This window comes from Heterodontus francisci, chromosome 3 (assembly GCF_036365525.1).
Source record: "Heterodontus francisci isolate sHetFra1 chromosome 3, sHetFra1.hap1, whole genome shotgun sequence".
Lineage (NCBI taxonomy): Eukaryota > Metazoa > Chordata > Chondrichthyes > Heterodontiformes > Heterodontidae > Heterodontus > Heterodontus francisci.
In genome coordinates, this window is record NC_090373.1 from 201,352,721 (window position 1) to 201,372,606 (window position 19,886).

Consider the following 19,886-nt stretch of genomic DNA (forward strand, 5'->3'; position numbering starts at 1 on the left):
GTCAAGGGGAGATGGTTAGATTCTCTCTTTTTGGAGGGGCGGCACAGTGGTTAGCACTCCTGCCTCCAGCGACCCGGGTTTGGTTCGGGGTACTGCCTGTGCGGAGTTTGCAAGTTCTCCCTGTGCCTGTGTGGGTTTCCACTGGGTGCTCTGGTTTCCTCCCACAGCCAAAGACTTGCAGGTTGCTAGGTAAATTGGCCATTGTAAATTGCCCCTCATGTAGATAGGTGGTAGGAGAATTGAGGGAAGGTCGGGATGTGGTAGGGAATATGGGGTTAATGTAGGATTAGTATAAATGGGTGGTTGTTAGTCAGCACAGACTCGGTGGGCCGAAGGGCCTGTTTCAGTGCTGTATCCCTCGATGACTCTATGATCAGTGCCTTGTGTGGTGTGAACATTACTTGCCACTTAACAGGCCAAGCCTGGATATCATCCAAGTCTTCCTGCATTTCTACACGGACTGCTTCAGTATCTGAAGAATCGTTAATGGTGCTGAACATTGTGCAATTATCAGCGAACATCCCCACTTCTGACCTTATGATTGAAGGAAGGTCATTGATGAAGTAGCTGAAGATGTTTGGGCCCAGGACACTACCCTGAGGAACTCCTGCAGTGATGTCCTGGAGCTGAGATGATGGACCTCCAACAACCACAACCGTCTTCCTTTGTGCTTGCTATGACTCCAACCTGCAGAGAGTTTTCCCCCGATTTCCATTGACTCAAGATTTGCTAGGGCTCCCTGATGCCATACTCGGTCAAATGCTGCCTTGATGTCAAGGGCAGTCACACTCAGCTCATCTCTTTTGTCCATGCTTGATCCAAGGCTGTAATGAGGTTAGGAGCTGAGTGGCCCTAGCGAAATTCAAATTCAAATTCAACACTGAACATGTTATTGCTGAGCAAGTGCCACTTGAAAGCAATGTCAACGACACCTTCCATCACTTTACTGATGATTGACAGTAGACTGATAGGGTGGTAATTGGCCGGGTTGGATTTGTCCTGTTTTTTGTGTACAGGACATACCTGGGCAATTTACCACAATGTCAGGTAGATGCCAGTGTTGTAGCTGTACTTGAACAGCTTGGTTAGGGACGTGGCAAGTTCTGGAGCACAGGTTTTCAGTACTATTGCCAGAATGTTGTCAGGGCTCATAGCCTTTAAAGCATCCAATGCCTTCTTTCGTTTTCTGATATCATGTGGAGTGAATCGAATTGGCTGAAGACTGGCATCTGTGATGCTGGGAACTTCAGGTGGAGGCCGAGATGGAATATCCACTTGGCACTTTTGGCTGAAGATTGTTGCAGATGCTTCAGCCTTATCTTTTGCACTGATGTGCTGGGCTCCCCCATTATTGAGGATGGGGATATTTGTGGAGCCTCCTCCAAATAATTATTCAATTGTTCACCACCATTGAGAACTGGATGTAGCAGGACTGCAGAGCTTAGATCTGATCCATTGGTTGTGGGATCGCTTAGCTCCGTCTATCGCATGCTGCTTCCACTATTTGGCATGCAAGTAGTCCTGTGTTGTAGCTTCACCAGGTTGACTCCTCATTTTGAGGTATGCCTGGTCTTGCTCTTAGCATGCCCTTCTGCACTCTTCATTGAACCAGGGTTGATCCTCCGGCTTGATGGTCATGGTAGAGGTGAGTATATGCTGGCCATGAGGTTACAGATTGCGGTTGAGTATAATTCTGCTCGTGGTGGCCCACAGCATCTCATGGATGCCCAGTTTTGCATTGCTAGATCTGTTCGAAACCTATCCCATTTAGCATGCTGGTGGTGCCACGCAACATGATGGAGAGTATCCTCAATGTAAAGATGGGACTTTGCCTCCACAAGGACTGTGCGGTGGTCACTCCTACCAATAATGTCATGGACAGATACATCTGCAGCAGGCAGATTGGTGAGGTCGAGGTCAAGTACAGCTACCAGGAAAAGAAGCTCAATGATTTCCATCTTCGCTGTCTGCGGTGCATTATGGGTATATCCTGGCAGGACAAAATGACCAATGCGGCAGTCCTCTCACTAATCAAACAGAGGCGGCTTCGGTGGATTGGCCACGTCCACAGGATGAAAAACAGTTGCATATCCAAAGATCTTCTGTACGGTGAGGGCCAGTGGGGCGGCCAAAACTCCGCTTCAAGGGTGCTTGCAAGCCTGACATGAAGACCCTAAATGGCGACTATCGCACCTGGGAATCACAAGCTGGCGAAAGAGGGAAATGGCAACACATCCTGAGGACTGGTGTAGACTACCATGATGACCAGTTGCTACAGTAGCTTGGCAACAAGCGCCAGCATCAAAAGTAACAATTCTCAGCATCACTTGGCAGCTTCACTTGACCGAAAATAAAGGTACTGAATTGGGGGAAGGCCGATTTTAAGATACTAAAACAGGATCTGGCCAAAGTGGACTGAGAGCAGCTACTTGTAGGAAAGTCGACATCAGATCAGTGGGAGTCATTCAAAGAGGAAATAGTGAGAGTTCAGAACCAACATGTTCCCATTAAGATGAAGGGTAGGACCAACAAGTCCAGGGAACTCTGGATGTCAAGGGATATAGAGGATTGGATCAGTTAAAAAAAAAAGGAGGCTTATGGCAGATTCAGAGTGCTGAAAATAGTGAAGGCACTAGAGAGATAGAAAGTGTAGGGGGGTACTTAAAAAAGTAATCAGGAGAGCAAAGAGGGGACATGAAAAAACACTGGCGGGAAAGATAAAGGAAAATCCCAAGGCATTTTATAAGTATATTAAGGGCAAGAGGATAAACAGGGAAAGGATGGGGTCCATTAGGGACCAAAGTGGCAATCTGTGTGTGAAGCCAGAGGACATAGGTGAGGTTTTAAATAATTACTTTTCATCTGTGTTCACTATCGAGAACGATGATGTAGGTGTAGAGATCAGGGAGGGGGATTGTGACATACTTGAACATATTAGCATTGAAAGGGAGGAAGTATTAGCTGTTTTAGCGGGCTTAAAAGTGGATAAATTCCCAGGCCCAGAGGAGATGTATCCCAGGCTGTTATGTGAGGCAAGGGAGGAGATTGCAGGGGCTCTGACACAAATTTTCAAATCCTCTCTGGTCACAAGAGAGGCACCCGAGGATTGGAGGACAGTGAATGTGGTACCATTATTCAAGAAGGGTAGCAGGTATAAACCAGGTAATTACAGGCTGGTGAGACTAACATCAGTGGTTGGGAAATTATTGGAAACATTTCTGAGGGACAGGATTAATCCCCACTTTGAGAGGTAGGGATTAATCAGGAATAGTCAGCATGGCTTTGTCAGGGGAGATTGTTTCTGACTAACTTGATTGAATTTTTTGAGGCGGTGACAAAATGTCTAGATGAGGGTAAAGCAGTTGATGTAGTCTATATGGATCTCAGTAAGGCTTTTGATAAGGTCCCACATGGGAGATTGGTTAAGAACGTAAGGGCTCATGGGATCCAAGGCAATTTGGCAAATTGAATCCAAAATGGGCTTCGTGGCAGGAGGCAGAGGGTAATGGTTGAGGGTTGCTTTTGCGAGTGGAAGCCTGTGACCAGTGGTGTACCACAGGGATCGGTGCTGGGACCCTTGCTGTTTGTAGTGTACATTAATGATTTAGATGTGAATATATGAGGTATGATCGGTAAGTTCACAGATGACACAAAAATTGGTGGTGTCATAAATAGTGAGGAGGAAAGCCTTAGATTACGGGATGATATAGATGGGCGGAGATGTGGCAAATGGAATTTAATCCTGAGAAGTGTGAGGTGATGCATACTGGGAGGACCAACAAGGCAATGAAATATACAATGGATGGTCGGACCCTAGGAAGTACAGAGGGTCCGAGGGACCTTGGTGTACTTGTCCATAGATCACTGAAGGCAGCAGCACAGGTAGATAGGGTGGTTTGGAAGGCATATGGGATACTTACCTTTATTAGCCGAGGCATAGAATATCGGAACAGGCAGGTTATGTTGGAGGTTTCAATCTCACTTTGAAGAGCTGGAACCTTTTCATAGCTGCTAAGCGCACTGCACTGTTGAACTACAAGAAAGCCCCCAGCGAGTTAACATCCATAGCACTTAAAGTAGCCAGAAGCGCTGCACAAAGAACAGCCAGGCGCTGTGAAAATGACTACTGGCAACACCTATGTAGTCGTATTCAGTTGGCCTCCGACACCAGAAACATCAGAGGAATGTATGACGGCATTAAGACAGCTTTTGGGTCAACCATCAAGAATCTCGCCCCCCTCGCCCCCCCCCCAATCAAGTCTAAAACAGGGGAAACGATCACTGACCAAAGCAAGCAAATGGACCGCTGGGTGGAGCACTACCTAGAACTGTACTCCAGGGAAAATGTTGTCACTGATATCGCCCTCAATGCAGCCTAGTCTCTGCCAGTCATCGATGAGCTGGACAAACAGCCAACAAAACCGGAACTCAGTGATGCCATTGATTCTCTAGCCAGTGGAAAAGCCCCTGGGAAGGACGGCATTACCCCTGAAATAATCAAGAGTGTCAAGCTTGCTATACTCTCAGCACTCCATGAACTGCTTTGCCTGTGCTGGGATGAGGGAGCAGTACCACAGGACATGCGTGATGCCAATATCATCACCCTCTATAAGAACAAGGGTGACCGCGGTGACTGCAACAACTACCGTGGAATCTCCTTGCTCAGCATCGTGGGGAAAGTCTTTCCTCAAATCGTTTTAAACAGACTCCAGAAGCTGGCTGAGCGTGTCTACCTTGAGGCACAGTGCTGCTTTCGAGCAGAGAGATTCACCAAAGATATGCTGTTCTCCCTTTGCCAGCTGCAGGAGAAATGCTCCAAACAACAGATGCCCCTCTACACTGCTTTTATAGATCTCACCAAAGCCTTTGACCTCATCAGCAGACGTGGTCTCTTCAGCCTATGAGCAAAGATCAGATGTCCACCAAGGCTACTAAGTACCATTACCTCAATCCATGACAATATTAAAGGCATAATTCAGCATAGCGCTGTCTCATCAGACCCCTTTCCTATCCTGAGTGGTGTGAAACATGGCTGTGTTCTCGCACCTACACTGTTTGGGATCTTCTTCTCCCTGCTGCTCTCACATACGTTCAGGTCTTCAGAAGATGGAATTTTCCTCTACACACGATCTGGTGGCAGGCTGTCCAACCTTGCCCATCTTAGAGCGAAGACCAAAGTATGGAAAGTCCTCATCAGGGAACTCCTCTTTGCTGACGATGCTGCATTAACATCCCACACAGAAGGGTGTCTACAGAGACTCATCGACAGGATTGCGGCTGCCTGCAACGAATTTGGCCTAACCATCAGCCTCAAGAAAATGAACATCATGGGACAGGAAATCAGAAATGCTCCATCCATCAATATCGGCGATCACACTCTGGAAGTGGTTCAAGAGTTCACCCACCTAGGCTCAACTATCACCTGTCTCTTGATGCAGAAATCAACAAGCGCGTGGGAAAGACGTCCGCTGCTATGTCCAGACTGGCCAAGAGGGTGTGGGAAGATGGCACACTGATACAGAACAGAAAAGTCTGAGTGTTTCAAACCTGTGTCCTCAGTACCTTGCTTTACGGCAGTGAGGCCTGGACAACGTATGTCAGCCAAGAGCGACGTCTCAACTCATTCCATCTTCGCTGCCTCCGAAGAATCCTTGGCATCAGGTGGCAGGACCGTATCTCCAGCGCAGAAGTCCTCGAAGCGGCCAACATCCTCAGCATATACACCCTACTGAGCCAGCGGCGCTTGAGATGCCTTGGCCATGTGAGCCGCATGGAAGATGGCAGGATCCCCAAGGAAGCATTGTACAGCGAGCTCGTCACTGGTATCAGACCCACTGGCAGTCCATGTCTCTGCCTTAAAGACGTCTGCAAACGCGACATGAAGTCCTGTGACATTGACCAGAACTCATGGGAGTCAGTTACCAGTGATCGCCAGAGCTGGCGGACAGCTATAAAGGCAGGGCTAAAGTGTGGCGAGTCGAAGAGACTTAGCAGTTGGCAGGAAAAAAGACAGAAGTGCAAGGAGACAGCCAACTGTGTAACAGCCCCAACATCCAATTTTATCTGCAGCGCCTGTGGAAGAGTCTGTCACTCTAGAATTGGCATTTATAGCCACTCCAGGCGCTGCTCCACGAACCACTGACCACCTCTAGGTGCCTACCCATTGTCTCTCGAGACAAGGAGGCTAAAGGAGGTTATGTTGGAGCTGTATAAAATGCTTGTTTGGCCACAGCTGGAGTACTGTGTACAGTTCTGGGTACCACACCATCGGAAGGTTGTGATTGCACTGGAGAGGGTGCAGAAGAGATTCATCAGAATGTTGCCTGGGCAGGAGCATTTCAGCTATGAAGAGAGACTGAAAAGGCTCGGGTTGTTTTCCTTAGAGCAGAGAAGGCTGAGGGGAGATATGATTGAGGTAAACAAATTATGAGGGGCATTGATCGGTTAGATAGGAAGAAATTTTTTCCTTTAGCGGAGGGGTCAGTAACCAGGGGACATAGATTTAAGGTAAGGTGCAGGAGGTGTCGAGGGGATTTGAGGGAAAATTTTTCACCCAGAGGGTGGTTGGAATCTGGAACACACTGCCTGAAGAGGTGTTAGAGGCAGGAAACCTCACAACATTTAAGAAGTATTTAGATGAGCACTTGAAACATCATAGCATACAAGGCTATGGGCCAAGTGCTGGAAAATGGGATTAGAATAATTAGGTGCTTGATGGCCAGCACAGACACGATGGACTGAAAGGCCTGTTTCTGTGCTGTATAACTCCATGACTGTATGACATGTGGCACTTGTGGCAGAACCTACCTGTCAAGGACTGGCCTTCGCAGTCATCAACAAAGGTGCACGAAGAGAAGACACCGCATCTAAATGGATTGTTTGCTGTGTGTCCATCATCTGTCATAGATGGAAGGATGCTTATCAATACAACATCAAGAATGATGCTGTTAAAATGTTCTGCAGAATGGTACAAAGTGTGAAATATCACAAGTTATTTGAGTTTAAGCTGGGAAGTTTCAACATCGGTGTAACTTTAGTACTTTTTGTTATCCATTTCATTTATCAGACACGATTACTTTTGAAAGTGGCTCTGGATATTTGCAGCCTCGCACTTCTGTTGATGAAGAGTTTTTGGGATGTGTGCAATTATTTGAAAGTTTTTTTTTAAAGTTCAGTTTTATATAGAAGAGCCAGGGTACTGAAGTGCTTAAATGTTTTGATTGAGAGAGGCATTCAGCCTGGTAGTTGCCATGTTTTTGGCTGCTTTAGTCTTCAATTGAGCTGCCACCGCAATTTGTGAGGTGGGTTGGGGAAGTTGGCTTTCAGGCTGTGATTTTTGGAAGCCAGTCAAAAAGGTGTGTGTTATTGGATATGCTGCAGCTCCACACGAATGTGTAAGCTATGTTTACTGTGACTGAGGTAGAAATTAATATTGCAAATGCATCGAACACTGTAACTTTTGGTCAATTTCCCATGATGATGTCACCAGTTGTAGTTTAAACAATTATTTTTAAACCAACAGCAATAGTAAAACATAACGCCATTAATCTTAACTTTGCAACAGAGTTGACTTTTCAAATGGATACCAATACAATGGAGAGCAATAATTTGCAATATAAATGGTTTAAAAGTACTGGAGACTTTCTCACTTAGAATTACTTAAGATCCAAATGCCAATTTCTCCCCCACCTGTCCTTTCCCTTTTCTTGCAGAAAGAGCAGGCTCACCGCCACATTCTCAAGGGCAAATAGGGATGGGCAATAAATGCTGGCCTAGCCAGTGATGCCCACATCCCATGAACGAATAAAACAAACCTCCACTCAAGGTAAACTTGCATAGTCATCGACTGTTGTTTCGTACCTGATCCAATTCTTTCGATATGAGCCTAAGCAAGCACTGATAATAGATCTGCCGTCTTTTTGGTCTGCGTGATTGACATCTGCACTGGGCAATTGGAACAGAATCAGGAGAGAAATATTGAAATCCTAACAGGATAGAAATTTGAGTTGGGCAGTGACACAAAACGGGCAATAGGGAATCGGCCGCCCCTTTTACACTGACCGAGAACGTGGAACGGAGAATGAAACGGGCAATGAGGAATCAGCTGCCCCTTTTACACTCACCAAGAACGTGCAGCGGAGAATGAAATGGGCAATGGAGAATCAGTTGCCCCTTTTACACTGACCAAGAACGTGGAGTGGGGAATGAAACGGGCAGTGGGGAATCAGCCATCCCTTTTACACTGACCAAGAACGTGGAGTGGAGAATGAAACGGGCAATGGGGAATCAGCCGCCTCTCAATTTTGTACATTTCAATCAAATCTCCCCTCAGCCTTCTTTGTTCCAAGGAGAACAACCCCAGCCAAGAATGCTGAGCCCTGTGTAAAATGTGCTGTTGAATTGCCATCACCTGTTAATGGCTAAGGCAAATTTGTACCCAGCGTGTCTTGACTCCAATAAGTAATGGATGACTCTGTGAGAATGAATTCACTATAATTCATCAGAATCCTGTACCGTACACTTTGAAACATCCCGAAGATTCAGTCAGGTAGTACATAGACACAGGTTCCTTCTTTCTTAAAGTCAGTTTAAAAAAAGTTGGTTTGATATGTTACATTGTATATTATACACGAATGACGACTATATTCATGATGCATTGTCAGCTTGTCCCTGTATTCGTGAAATTTTGTAAGGAAGTGATCAAATTACATTTCAAAAGTTGGGATTAATAAGTGATGTGAATCATAGAATCATAGAAAGTTTAAGGCACAGAAGGATGCCACTTGGCCCATCGTGTCTGTGCTGGCCAAGAAATGATCCACCTATTCTAATCCCACCTTCCAGAATTTGGTCCGTAGCCCTGCAGATTACGGCACTTGAGGTGCATATCCAGACTCCTTCTGAATGAGTTGAGGATTTCTGCCTCAACTACCCTTTCAGGCAGTGAGTTCCAGACCATCATCACCCTCTTGGTGAAAAAGCATTCCCTCATCTCCCCTCTAATCTTTCTACCAATCTCTTTAAATCTATGCCCCCTCGTCACTGACTTCTCTGCTAAGGTGAATAGACTCCACCTCCACTCTATCCAGGCCCCTCTCAATTTTGTACATTTCAATCAAATCTCCCCTCAGCCTTCTTTGTTCCAAGGAGAACAACCCCAGCCTATTCAACTTTCCTCATTGCTGCATTTTTCCAGTCCTGGTAACATCCTCATAAATCTCCTCTATACCCTCTCTCTTGCAATTACGGTATTGAGTTGACCAGAACTGCACACAGTACTCAAGTTGTGGCCTAACCAATGAGTTATACAGTTCCAGCATAACCTCCCTACTCTTATATTCTAAACCTCGGCTAATAAAGGAAAGGATTCCATATGCCTTCTTAACCACCTTATTGACCTGTCTTGCTATCTTCAGGGATCTGTGCTCCAAGGTCCTTCACTGCCTCTACACTTCTCAGTATTTTCCCATTTATCGTGTATTCCTTTGCCTTGTTTGACCTCCCCAAATGCACCACCTTGCACTTCTCCAGGTTGAATTCCATTTGCCACTTTTCTGCCCATCTGACCAGACCATCAATATCTTCCTGCAGTCTACAGCTACCCTCCTCGCTATCTACCACAAATCAATCTTTGTGTCGTCTGCAAACTTCTTGATCGTTACATCCAAATCATTAATATACACCACAAAAAGCAGGCAACCCAGTACTGAGCCCTGCGGAACATCACTGGAAACAGCCATCCAGTTGCTAAAACACCCGTCAACAATTACACTTTGTTTCCTGCCACTGAGTCAATTTTGTATCCACCTTGCTGCATTTCCCTGGATCCCATGGGATTTTATTTTTTTTTAACCAGTCTGCAATGTGAGACCTTGTCAAAAGCCTTGCTAAAATCCATGTAGACCACATAACTGCACTACCCTCCTCTATCTTCCTTATTACTTCTTCAAAAAATTCCATCAAGTTTTGGGAGGACTAACAAGGCAAGGGAATATACAATGGATGGTAGGACCATAGGAAGTACAGAGTGTCAGAGGGACCTTGGTGTACTTGTCCATAGATCACTGAAGGCAGCAGCACAGGTAGATAAGGTGGTTAGGAAGGCATATTAGCCGAGGCATATAATATAAGAGCAGGGAGGTTATGATGGAGCTGTATAAAACACTAGTTAGGCCACAGCTGGAGTACTGTGTACCGTTCTGGGCACCACACTATAGGAAGGATGTGATTGCACTGGAGAGTGTGCAGAGGAGACTCACCAGGATGTTGCCTGGGCTGGAGCATTTCAGCTATGAAGAGAGACTGAAAAGGCTAGGGTTGTTTTCCTTAGAACAGAGAAGGATTGAGATATACAAAATTATGAGGGGCATTGATAGGTTAGATAGGAAGAGACTTTTTCCTTTAGCGGAGGGGTCAATAACCAGGGGGCATAGATTTAAGGTAAGGGACAGGAGGTTTAGAGGGGATTTGAGGAAAACATTTTTCACCCAGAGGGTGGATGGAATCTGGAACGCACTGCCTGAAGATGTGGTAGAGGCAGGAACCCTCACAACATTTAAGAAGTATTTAGGTGAGCACTTGAAATGCCATAACATACAAGGTTATGGGCCAAATGCTGGAAAATGGGACTAGAATAGTTAGGTGCTTGATGGCCGGCACAGTCACGATGGGCAAAAGGGCCCGTTTCTGTGCTGTATGACTCTCCGACTCTATGTTTCTCCCTCACCATTTGCCGAAGACCCAGTCTAGCAGCTATGTCCTTTCGGACTTGGCCACAAGTGGTGCTACTGAGTCACTCTTGGCGAAGGACATTAAAGTCCCCCACCCAGAGTACATTCTGTGCCATTGCCACCCTCAGTGCTTCTCAACATGGAGGAGTATTGATTCATCAGCTGAGGGGGGTGCAGTAGATGGTAATCAGCTGGCGGTTTCCTTGTCTATGTTTGACCTGATGCCATGAGACTTCATGGGGTCTCAAATCGATCTTGAGGACACCCAAGTCAACTCCCTCCTGACTGCATACCACTGTGCCGCCACCTCTGCTGGGTCTGTCCTGCTGATGGGACAGGACATATATCCGGGGATAGTGATGGCAGTGTCTGGGACATTGTAAGGTATGATTCCGTGAGTATGACTATGTCAGGCTGTTACTTGACTAGTCTGTGGGACAGCTCTCCCAATTTGACACAAACTCCCAGATGTTGGTAAGGAGGACTTTGCAGAGTTGACAGGGCTGGGTTTGCTGTTGTCATTTCCGATGCCTCGGTCGTTGCTGGGTAGTCCGATTGGTTTCATTCCTTATCGACTTTTTAGCGGATAGGTACAACTGAGCAGCTTGCTCTGGCCATTTCAGAGGGCATTTTAAGAGTCAACCACTTGCTGTGGGTCTGGAGTCACATGTAGGCCAGACCAGGTAAACAGATTTCTTTCCCTAAAGGACATTCGTGAACGAGATGGGTTTTTAACAACAATCATCTAATGGCCATCATTACACTCACTTTTAATTCCAGATTTTTATGAATTGAATTCAAATTCCACCTTTTGCCCTGGTGGGATTCAAGCCCCTGTCCCAAGAGCAACACCTTGGGTCTCTGGGTTTTTAAGTCAGTGAAAATACCACTACACCATGCCTCCCCTTGAATGTGGACTGGTACAAGCAATGCCAGCTCTAGCAGTTCTGAGATTGAGCAGTGAATGAAATGAAAGGGCCGTAGTGTAACCCTATATCTTCTTTCTTTCTAAACTCAAAAAACAAACATCGAAATGAAATCCTATACTGCAGTGAATTATAAGTGATCCACTGACTTCAAATGAACTTTCAACCAAGAGAGAAATCTATAATGACTTCAGGCCTGCAACCAAGAACTTGATTTTCAAGAGAACTCAACAGGTTACCATGACCCCCCCCCCCAACCCCTCCAAAACCTATCCCCCACTTATAATCGCCCAGCCCTTTCTTCCTCGCTATCTGTTTCTCCTTGTAAGTATTTGTGCAAGCGAGTGCGTGAGTGGATGTAGTTAAGAATATTTCAGGATAAGATGTATTGATCAATAAATGATTGATTTTCTGTTTTAAAACTACAAGAAAACTTGTTGCTGTCTGTTTTATTTGATAAATAAAACACCAAGGGGTCAAACCCTCACAACAAAACATACTTGCTGCAGTCAGGTGGTAATTGAACAGTGGGAACCACCCAGACCTCACCAGATGGCTGTGACAACCCTATCAAAGACCCTCACATCCTTCCTAAAATGTGGTGACCAGAACTGGATGCAATATTCTTGTTGCGAACTAACCAATTATGAAAGGTTTTATAGAGCGAATACAGAAAGAATGTTTCCCCTTATGGGGAAGAGCATAACTAGAAGCCATCATTATAAGATAGTCAGCAAGAAATCCAATATAGAATTCAGAAGAAACTTCTTTACCCACAGAGTTGTGAGATTGTTGAACTCGCTACACCAGAGAGTGGTTGAAACGAACAGTATAGATGCATTTAAGGGGAAGTTAGACACGCATTTGAGGGAGAAGGGAATAGAGAGTTATGATGATAGATTTAGATGAGGAAAGATGGAAGCAGGCTTGAGCGGAGTATAAACCCCGGCATGGATAGTTTTGAGCCTCATGGCTTGTTTCTGTGTTGGTATATCCTATGTAATCCTATGTGAGCCGCGGCTGCCTGTGGTTATGCGCCAACAAGTTCTGCAAGAGAAAGAGGGAAGTGTGCCAGAGAGGGCGGTGCAATGTTTTTGATTGGTGTTGTCATCGTTGTATAGCTGGCAGTGTGTGCAAGCTGTGAGATGCGACTGTGAGGATTGCAGCAGTGAAAAGTGCGTGAGAATGAAGTGAAACTATGAATGTTAGGTATGAGTTGTGATTGATGGAGACTGTTAGTAGATGAGTGACTGGGGTGTGGTGCACTGAGCAGAGTGTGAGGCTAGTGGTGCACTTGTGGGATATGGCATTTGAAGATGAAATCACTGACTTTAGCTACTTGCTGCATCCAGGTCCTCAGGTCTATACTGCTGGCATTAACCATGATGGTTGTCCGCTCCCACTGCCTTTGCAGTGTTGGGCTGGAGGGCCTCCTGGTCTCCTATGTTAAGAGGAACTCACTCTTCCTGCCCACCTCCTGCAGTAAGGCCTCCTGTGCTGCATCGGAGAACCTTGAAATCTCTGCAATGTGATGTGTTAGCTTTGGCTAAGTTTGTAGCACTCACCTGTGAGTCAGACTTTTCTGAGTTCTGAAGATTGGAAAGTAGCAAATGTCACCCCACTATTTAAGAAGGGAGGGAGAGAGAAAACAGGGAACGACAGACTTGTTAGCCTGACATCAGTGGGAGGGAAAATGTTAGAATCTATTCTAAAGGATGTAATAAATGGACACTTGGATAATAATGATCTAATTGGGCGTAGTCAACATGGATTTACAATTGGAAAATCATGTTTGACGAACCTGTTAGCGTTTTTTGAGGATGTCACGAACAGAATTGATAAAGGGGAGTCAGTGAACATCGTATATTGGATTTGCAGAAGGCTTTTGATAAAGTCCCCCACAGGAGGGTGGTTTGCAAAATTAAAGCACATGGGATAGGAGGCAATATACTGGCATGGATTAAGGATTGATTAACAGGTAGAAAACAGAGAGTTGGAATAAACTGGTCATTCTCCCGTTGGCAGGCTGTGACTACCGAAAGGATCAGTACGTGGGCTCCAGCTGTTCACAAAACATATCAATGATTTGGATGTGGCAACCAAATGTAATATTTCCAAGTTTGCAGATAACCAAAACTAGGTGGGAATGTGTGTTGTGAAGAAGATGCAAAGCAGCATCAAGTGGATTTGGCCAGACTTAATGAGTGGGCAAGAATGTGACAGATGGAATATAATGTGGAAAAATGTGAGGTTATCCACTTTGGTAGAAGGAACAGATGTGCAGAGTATTTCTTAAATGATAAGTGTAGATGTACAAAGGGACCTGGGTATCCTTGTCAATAAGTCACTGAAAGCTAGCATGCAGATGCAGCAAGCAATTAAGAAGACAAATGGCATGTTAACCTTTATCGCATGAGGATTTGAGTACAGAAGTAATGAAGTCTTGCTTCAATTGTATAGAAGCTTGGTTGGACAGCACCTGGAGTACTGTGTGCAGTTTTGGTCCCCTTACCTTAGGAAGGATATTATTGTCATAGAGGGTGTGCAACAAAGGTTCACCAGACTTGTTCCTGGGATGGCGGGACTGTGCTATGAAGAGAGATTGGGGAAACTGGGCCTGTATTCTCTAGAATTTCAAAGAATGAGAGGTGATTGCATTGAAACCTACAAAATACTTAAAGGGATTGACAGGGTAGATGCAGGTAAGATGTTTCGCCTGGTTGTGGAGTCGAGAACCAGGGTCACAATTTCAAAATAAGGGGGAAGCCACTTGGAACAGAGATGAGGAGAAATTTCTTTACTCAGAGGGTTGTGAACCTTTGGAATTCTCTACCCCAGAGAGCTGTGGAAGCTCAGTCATTGAGTATGTTTAAAGTAGAGATTGACAGATCTCTAAATACCAACAACATAAAGGGATATGGGGATAGTGTGGGGAAAAAGGCATTGAAGTGGGTGATCAGCCATGATCGTATTAAATGGCGGAACAGGCTTAATGGGCTCAATGGCCGATTCCTGTTCCTATCTTCAAGTCCTATGCCAGGATTTGAACAAAACAATCAAGGCTGACACTCCAGTGCAGTACTAAGGGAATGCTGTAGTGTTGGAGGTGTCATCTTTTGGATGAAACGTTAAACCGAGGCCCCGTTTACCCACTTAGGTGCATGTAAAAGATCCCATGGCACTATTTCGAAGAAGAACAGGGAGTTATACCCATATCCTTGCCAATATTTATTCCTCCATCAACATCAATAAAATAGATTATCAGGCCATTATCACATTGCTGTCTATGGGAGCTTGCTGTGTGCAAATTGTCTGCTGAATTTTCTACATTACAAGAGTGACTACACATCAAAAGTACTTAATTGGCTGTAAAATGCTTTGAAACATCTGGTGGTCATGAAAGACGCTATATAAATGCGGCTTTTTTATATTGTGCCATTCTTGTGTCTTTCCCAGGTCAAATGCACTTCTAGAATGCTTTCCAGCACCTGCTCAGGAGAGGTGCAGGCATGAAGTTTGCATTCTGCCTGCATCGGAAGCAATGGGTATGGACAAATTGAGCATCAAGCCTATTTCTGGACATAATGGAATTTCACAGACAATGGGGTGGATTTTAAGAGCCTGCCACCGCTCCTGGCGGCGGGCCGCACATAAGCCACTGCAATCTCCAGTGTGATGGCTCATTTAAATAGACAGGTTAGCCTGCATCCCCGCCCTATCTTTTGGAGGGGGCAGGTGTTCGATGCCAGCAATGGCGTCAGCTGCCTGTGCGCAAGAGCTGGTGCCATTATTAAAGGGCAGCAGCCCTGTCAGTCAATTTGAATTTTTAAAGAAGTTTCCACCCAAAAATGTACCAAATAAAATTGCAAATGCCCCTTTCCCACCCCCCAATAACAATTACATTAAGTATTTGCTCTTTCTCTCCCAAAAACACTTACCTTTGAAATGTGACCTTTCTCCCGCCAGATTGCAGAAAGTTTAAAGTTTACCCCTTTCCACCATCCCCTACACTCATTAAGATTATTTGACACCATCCCCCCACCACACTAAAATCCTAATTCCACCCCTTCTCCACACCAGTGTCACACCTGCTTTCCCCAGATGCGGAAGTGAAGGTGCAAGAATGTCGGCCGCCGCACTGAAGATCGCGGTAGGCCCGAAAGATGGAAGGTAAGTTTATTTATTCATTTTATTGATTTAAATATTGAAATTCAGATCCCATCGGCCACAGGCAGGGGGAGGGGGTGGGCCCACGACGGAGCCTTGCTGCCGCCGAGAGGATCAGGCCGGGCCCTCCCATTGTCGGGCTCCGTGGCAGGCCTCTGCTGGAACCATCTTCCAGCCCCCTTGCCACGGAGCCCGATGTCAGGGGCCCGGTAAAACCCAACTCTGTGATTCTATCTTGCTGTGGTGGAATTAAACTCTCAAACTCTTTGGTTATTCATTCAGTACCAGATCCTTATATGTAATAATAATGATATTGGTATTCAGAATATAGAAAAAAGGCAAATTGGGATTGTGTACAGCAGATTCTTCATTCAACTTGCTAATTTTTAGATCTCCTTTCCTAAACATTTCCTTGGCAATCATAAAAGAGTTTCAAAGGTTACAGACAATGATTAATGTACACATTTATTTTGTTACCTAGTTTTTTAGGCTTGCAAACACATTAAAAAAAAAACTACTCAAACAAACCTGGATAGTGTGTGAATCACTGGCTTGACCAAGGATTTCCAGTAAAGTTGGATCTGAGACAAAGAAGAATCTAGGAAACAGCAATCTCTTCTTTTCTAAATATCTGTCAAAATATTAATGTTAAAACATAAAAGCATATTTCTAAATCCAATTTTTCAATACATTTTCTTTTGTTTGTGTCATGCTAGGCCCCCACCTGCCAAGAGTGAGGCACATTCATTTTGTCATAAACATTGATTTTAAACTGTTGCTGGAGTGAGGAAATGACTTGTTAAACAGATCAGCCGTGGCTGGAAAATACATTTACATATTAACGGACAGTGCTCGGAAGGACAAAGGACTACTCCCTGACACATCGAACCCACAATGGACCAGGTATTGTATGTAAGAGCAGCATTCCAGAGACTGCTAAGGTGATACAATCCAGGACTGGTTAGACCAGCTGGTCACATGACGAACTGGCTGTTCCAGGGGCTTTTGAACTAGCCACGGAGAGTCTGAACTCACCAAGACGTTTGCTCCTGGATGGAGAAGATCTCTCCAGTCGGCTTCCATCTCTTTCTCACAAGCCTCTGAGTCCACTGAAGGCACATGAACCCCAAGAGAGAAAAGTCTCCAATAATGAAAAAGGGTTTAGGAAGAATACTGGACCCAACGAAAAGTAAGATCTACCTACAATCACGTCGTGTATCCATAGGCGTCAACCGAATTAGAGTTTAAGCTTAAGTTTAATAAATTTCAGCCTTTCTTCTTTAAACCTAAGAAAACCTTCTTGTGCTGGTTTCTTTGCCTAATAATTGGAAAGCGGTGAACAAGGATTCACCAACGGGGAGCTAAAAACACAACGGTTTAAAAATTAAACTGTGTTACAGTAAGACCAGGTGAAAGCTGAGAGGGACCCCTAGACCCCTTTCTCACCTGGTCACAACAGAAATTTAGGTGCTAGCATCTGGAATTGACCCACAAACAAATGAGAGAAATTGAAGTGGAAAGCCAAATTGTTGCCAATCAAAAAAGAGCAAGATTTCAATCCAGGTTTTCTTGCGTTTGTGTGTGCTTGAATGTGAACATGTCTGCAACTGAAGCTAGTAGCTCCGCAAGCCAGGGTGAAGTAACTTGGGATAGGTTAAAAGCACTGTCTATGGAGGAGCTGAGAAATATGGCTGAGCAGTGTGGAATCATTGTATGTGGCAAGGCTAGGAAGTCTGAACTCCTAAGACTAGTGGCCAACCATTTTTCCCTTGAATCTGAAGAAGTAGCAACAGGATTAGAAGAGACACCGACAGGGTATTGTTAGCAAAGATACAATTGGAACAAAGAAAACTTGAATTAGAAGACAGGGAAAGGGAAAGAGAGAGGTAGGAGAGGGAGAAAGAAAAAGAATATTCCAGAAGGAACGTGAAGAAACAGAGCTCAAGCAGCTTGAGTTAACTAGGGGGCAACAGAGTAATCCCAGTGAAAGCATGGCCAATATGGAGGAGCATAATTCAGGGCTGGTACAGAATTGTTAAAACTAGCTCAACTAATTCCAAAATTCAATGAGGAGGATATAGAAATATTTTTGTGTCCTTTGTGAAACTGGCAAGGCAGCGAAAATGGCCAGCTGAGACCTGGCCTCTTTTATTACAAAGCAAGCTATGCGGAAAAGCCCATGAGGTTTATTCCATGTTGCCAGATGAGAGTTCAGCAAATTCTCGAGTCAGAGAGTTATACAGCACAGAAACAGGCCCTTCAGCCCACCGTGTCGGTGCAGGCCATCAAGCCTATCTATTCTAATCCCATTTTCCAGCACTTGGCCCGTAGCCTTGTATGTTATGGAGTTTCAAGTGCTCATCTAAATACTTCTTATATGTCGTGAGGGTTCCTGCCTCTACCATCTCCTTCAGGCAGTGTGTTCCAGACTCCAACCACCCTCTGGGTGAAAAATCTTTCCTCAAAATCCCCTCCAAACCTCCTGCCCCTTACCTTAAATCTATGCCCCCTGGCTATTGACACCTCTGCTAAGGGAAAAAGTTTCTTCCTATCGACCCTATCAATGCCCCTCATAATTTTGTATACCTCAATCATGTTCCCCCTCAGTCTTCTCTGCTCGAAGGAAAATAACCCCAGCCTATCCAGTCTCTCTTCATAGCTGAAATGCTCCAGCCCAGGCAACATCCTGGTGAATCTCCTCTGCACCCTCTCCAGTGCACTCACATCTTTCCTATAATGTGACGACCAAAACTGTGCACAGTACTCCAGCTGTGGCCTAACAAGCATGCAGCTCCATTACATGTGTTGTCAAAAAGGACAGGCCAAGCAGCGTATGCTTAGTCCCTAGATGTCTGAATAGAACATTAAAATGCTGTCCGTGTGCTGGAGGAACTAATTGCTAAGTTTGATGCAAAGAACGGTTATTGGTCAGTTCACTTGGTGAAGAATTCTCAAGCACTGACTACTTTTAGGACCTTGTTTGGGCATCACTGCTTTCAACTCTTCAGCCTGTCTATCAGCCAAGACCTCCTTCAACACCATACGGACAGGATATATTGGTACTAACGATATAGGCAGGAAGAGAGATGAAGTCCTAAAATGGGTGAAGGCTAATTTCGATGGCATCAGACAGGAACTCTCAAACGTTGAATGGGAGAGGCCGTTTACAGGTAAAGGGACGTCTGGCAAGTGAGAGGTTTTTAAAAGTGAGATAGGAAGAGTTCAGGGCTGGCATGTTCCTGTTGGATGGAAGGGCAAGGCTGGCAAGTTTAGTGAACCTTGGTTGACGAGAGATATTGAGGGTCTGGTCAGTACAAAGAAGGAGGCATATGTCAGGTATAGGCAGCTGAGATCAAGCGAGTCCCTCAAGGAGTATAGGGGATGTAGGACTACACTTAAGAAGGCAATTAGGAGGGCGAAAAGGGGCCATGAGATTTCCCTGGCAGAGAAGATAAAGGAGAATCCTAAAAGATTCTATAAGTAGATTAAGAGTAAAAGGGTAGCTAGGGAGAGAGTAGATCCCCTTAAGGATCAGTGTGGCAATCTATGTGTGGAGCCATGGGAAATGGGTGAGGTCTTAAATGAATACTTCTTGTCTGTATTTACTGTGGAGAAGGTCATGGAAGTTAGTGAGTTCAAGGGAGGGAACAGCAATATCCTGGAGCATATCAACATTACAAAGGAGGAGGTGTTGGAGGTTTTGAAGTGCATTAAGGTGGATAAATCCCCAGGGCCTGACCAGGTGTATCCTAGGATGCTATGCGAAGCAAAGGAGGAGATTGCTGGGACCCTGGCAGAGATTTTTGTATCATCGTTAGCCATGGGTGAGTTCCGGAAGACTGGAGGATAGCTAATTTTGTGCCTTTATTTAAGAAGGGCAGCAGGGATAAGACAGGGAACTACAGGCTGGTGAGAAAGTTCCCATCAGTGGTGGGAAAGTTATTGGAAGGGATTCTGAGAGACAGGATTTATATGCATTTGGAAAGGCATGGTCTGATTAGGGATAGTCAGCATGGCTTTGTGCGTGGGAAATCATGTCTCACGAGTTTGATTGGGTTTTTCG

General features: G+C 45.1%; 1 protein-coding gene across 1 annotated transcript in view; it reads right to left on the bottom strand.

The window, feature by feature from the left end:
- Positions 1-19,886, bottom strand: part of LOC137367179 (dynein axonemal heavy chain 8-like) — a 2,062,041-nt gene that overhangs the window by 1,028,187 nt on the left and 1,013,968 nt on the right. The window contains exon 64 of the mRNA XM_068028615.1: positions 16,352-16,454. Within this exon, the coding sequence (XP_067884716.1) occupies positions 16,352-16,454 (103 nt within the window). The remainder of the gene's footprint in view (positions 1-16,351; positions 16,455-19,886) is intronic.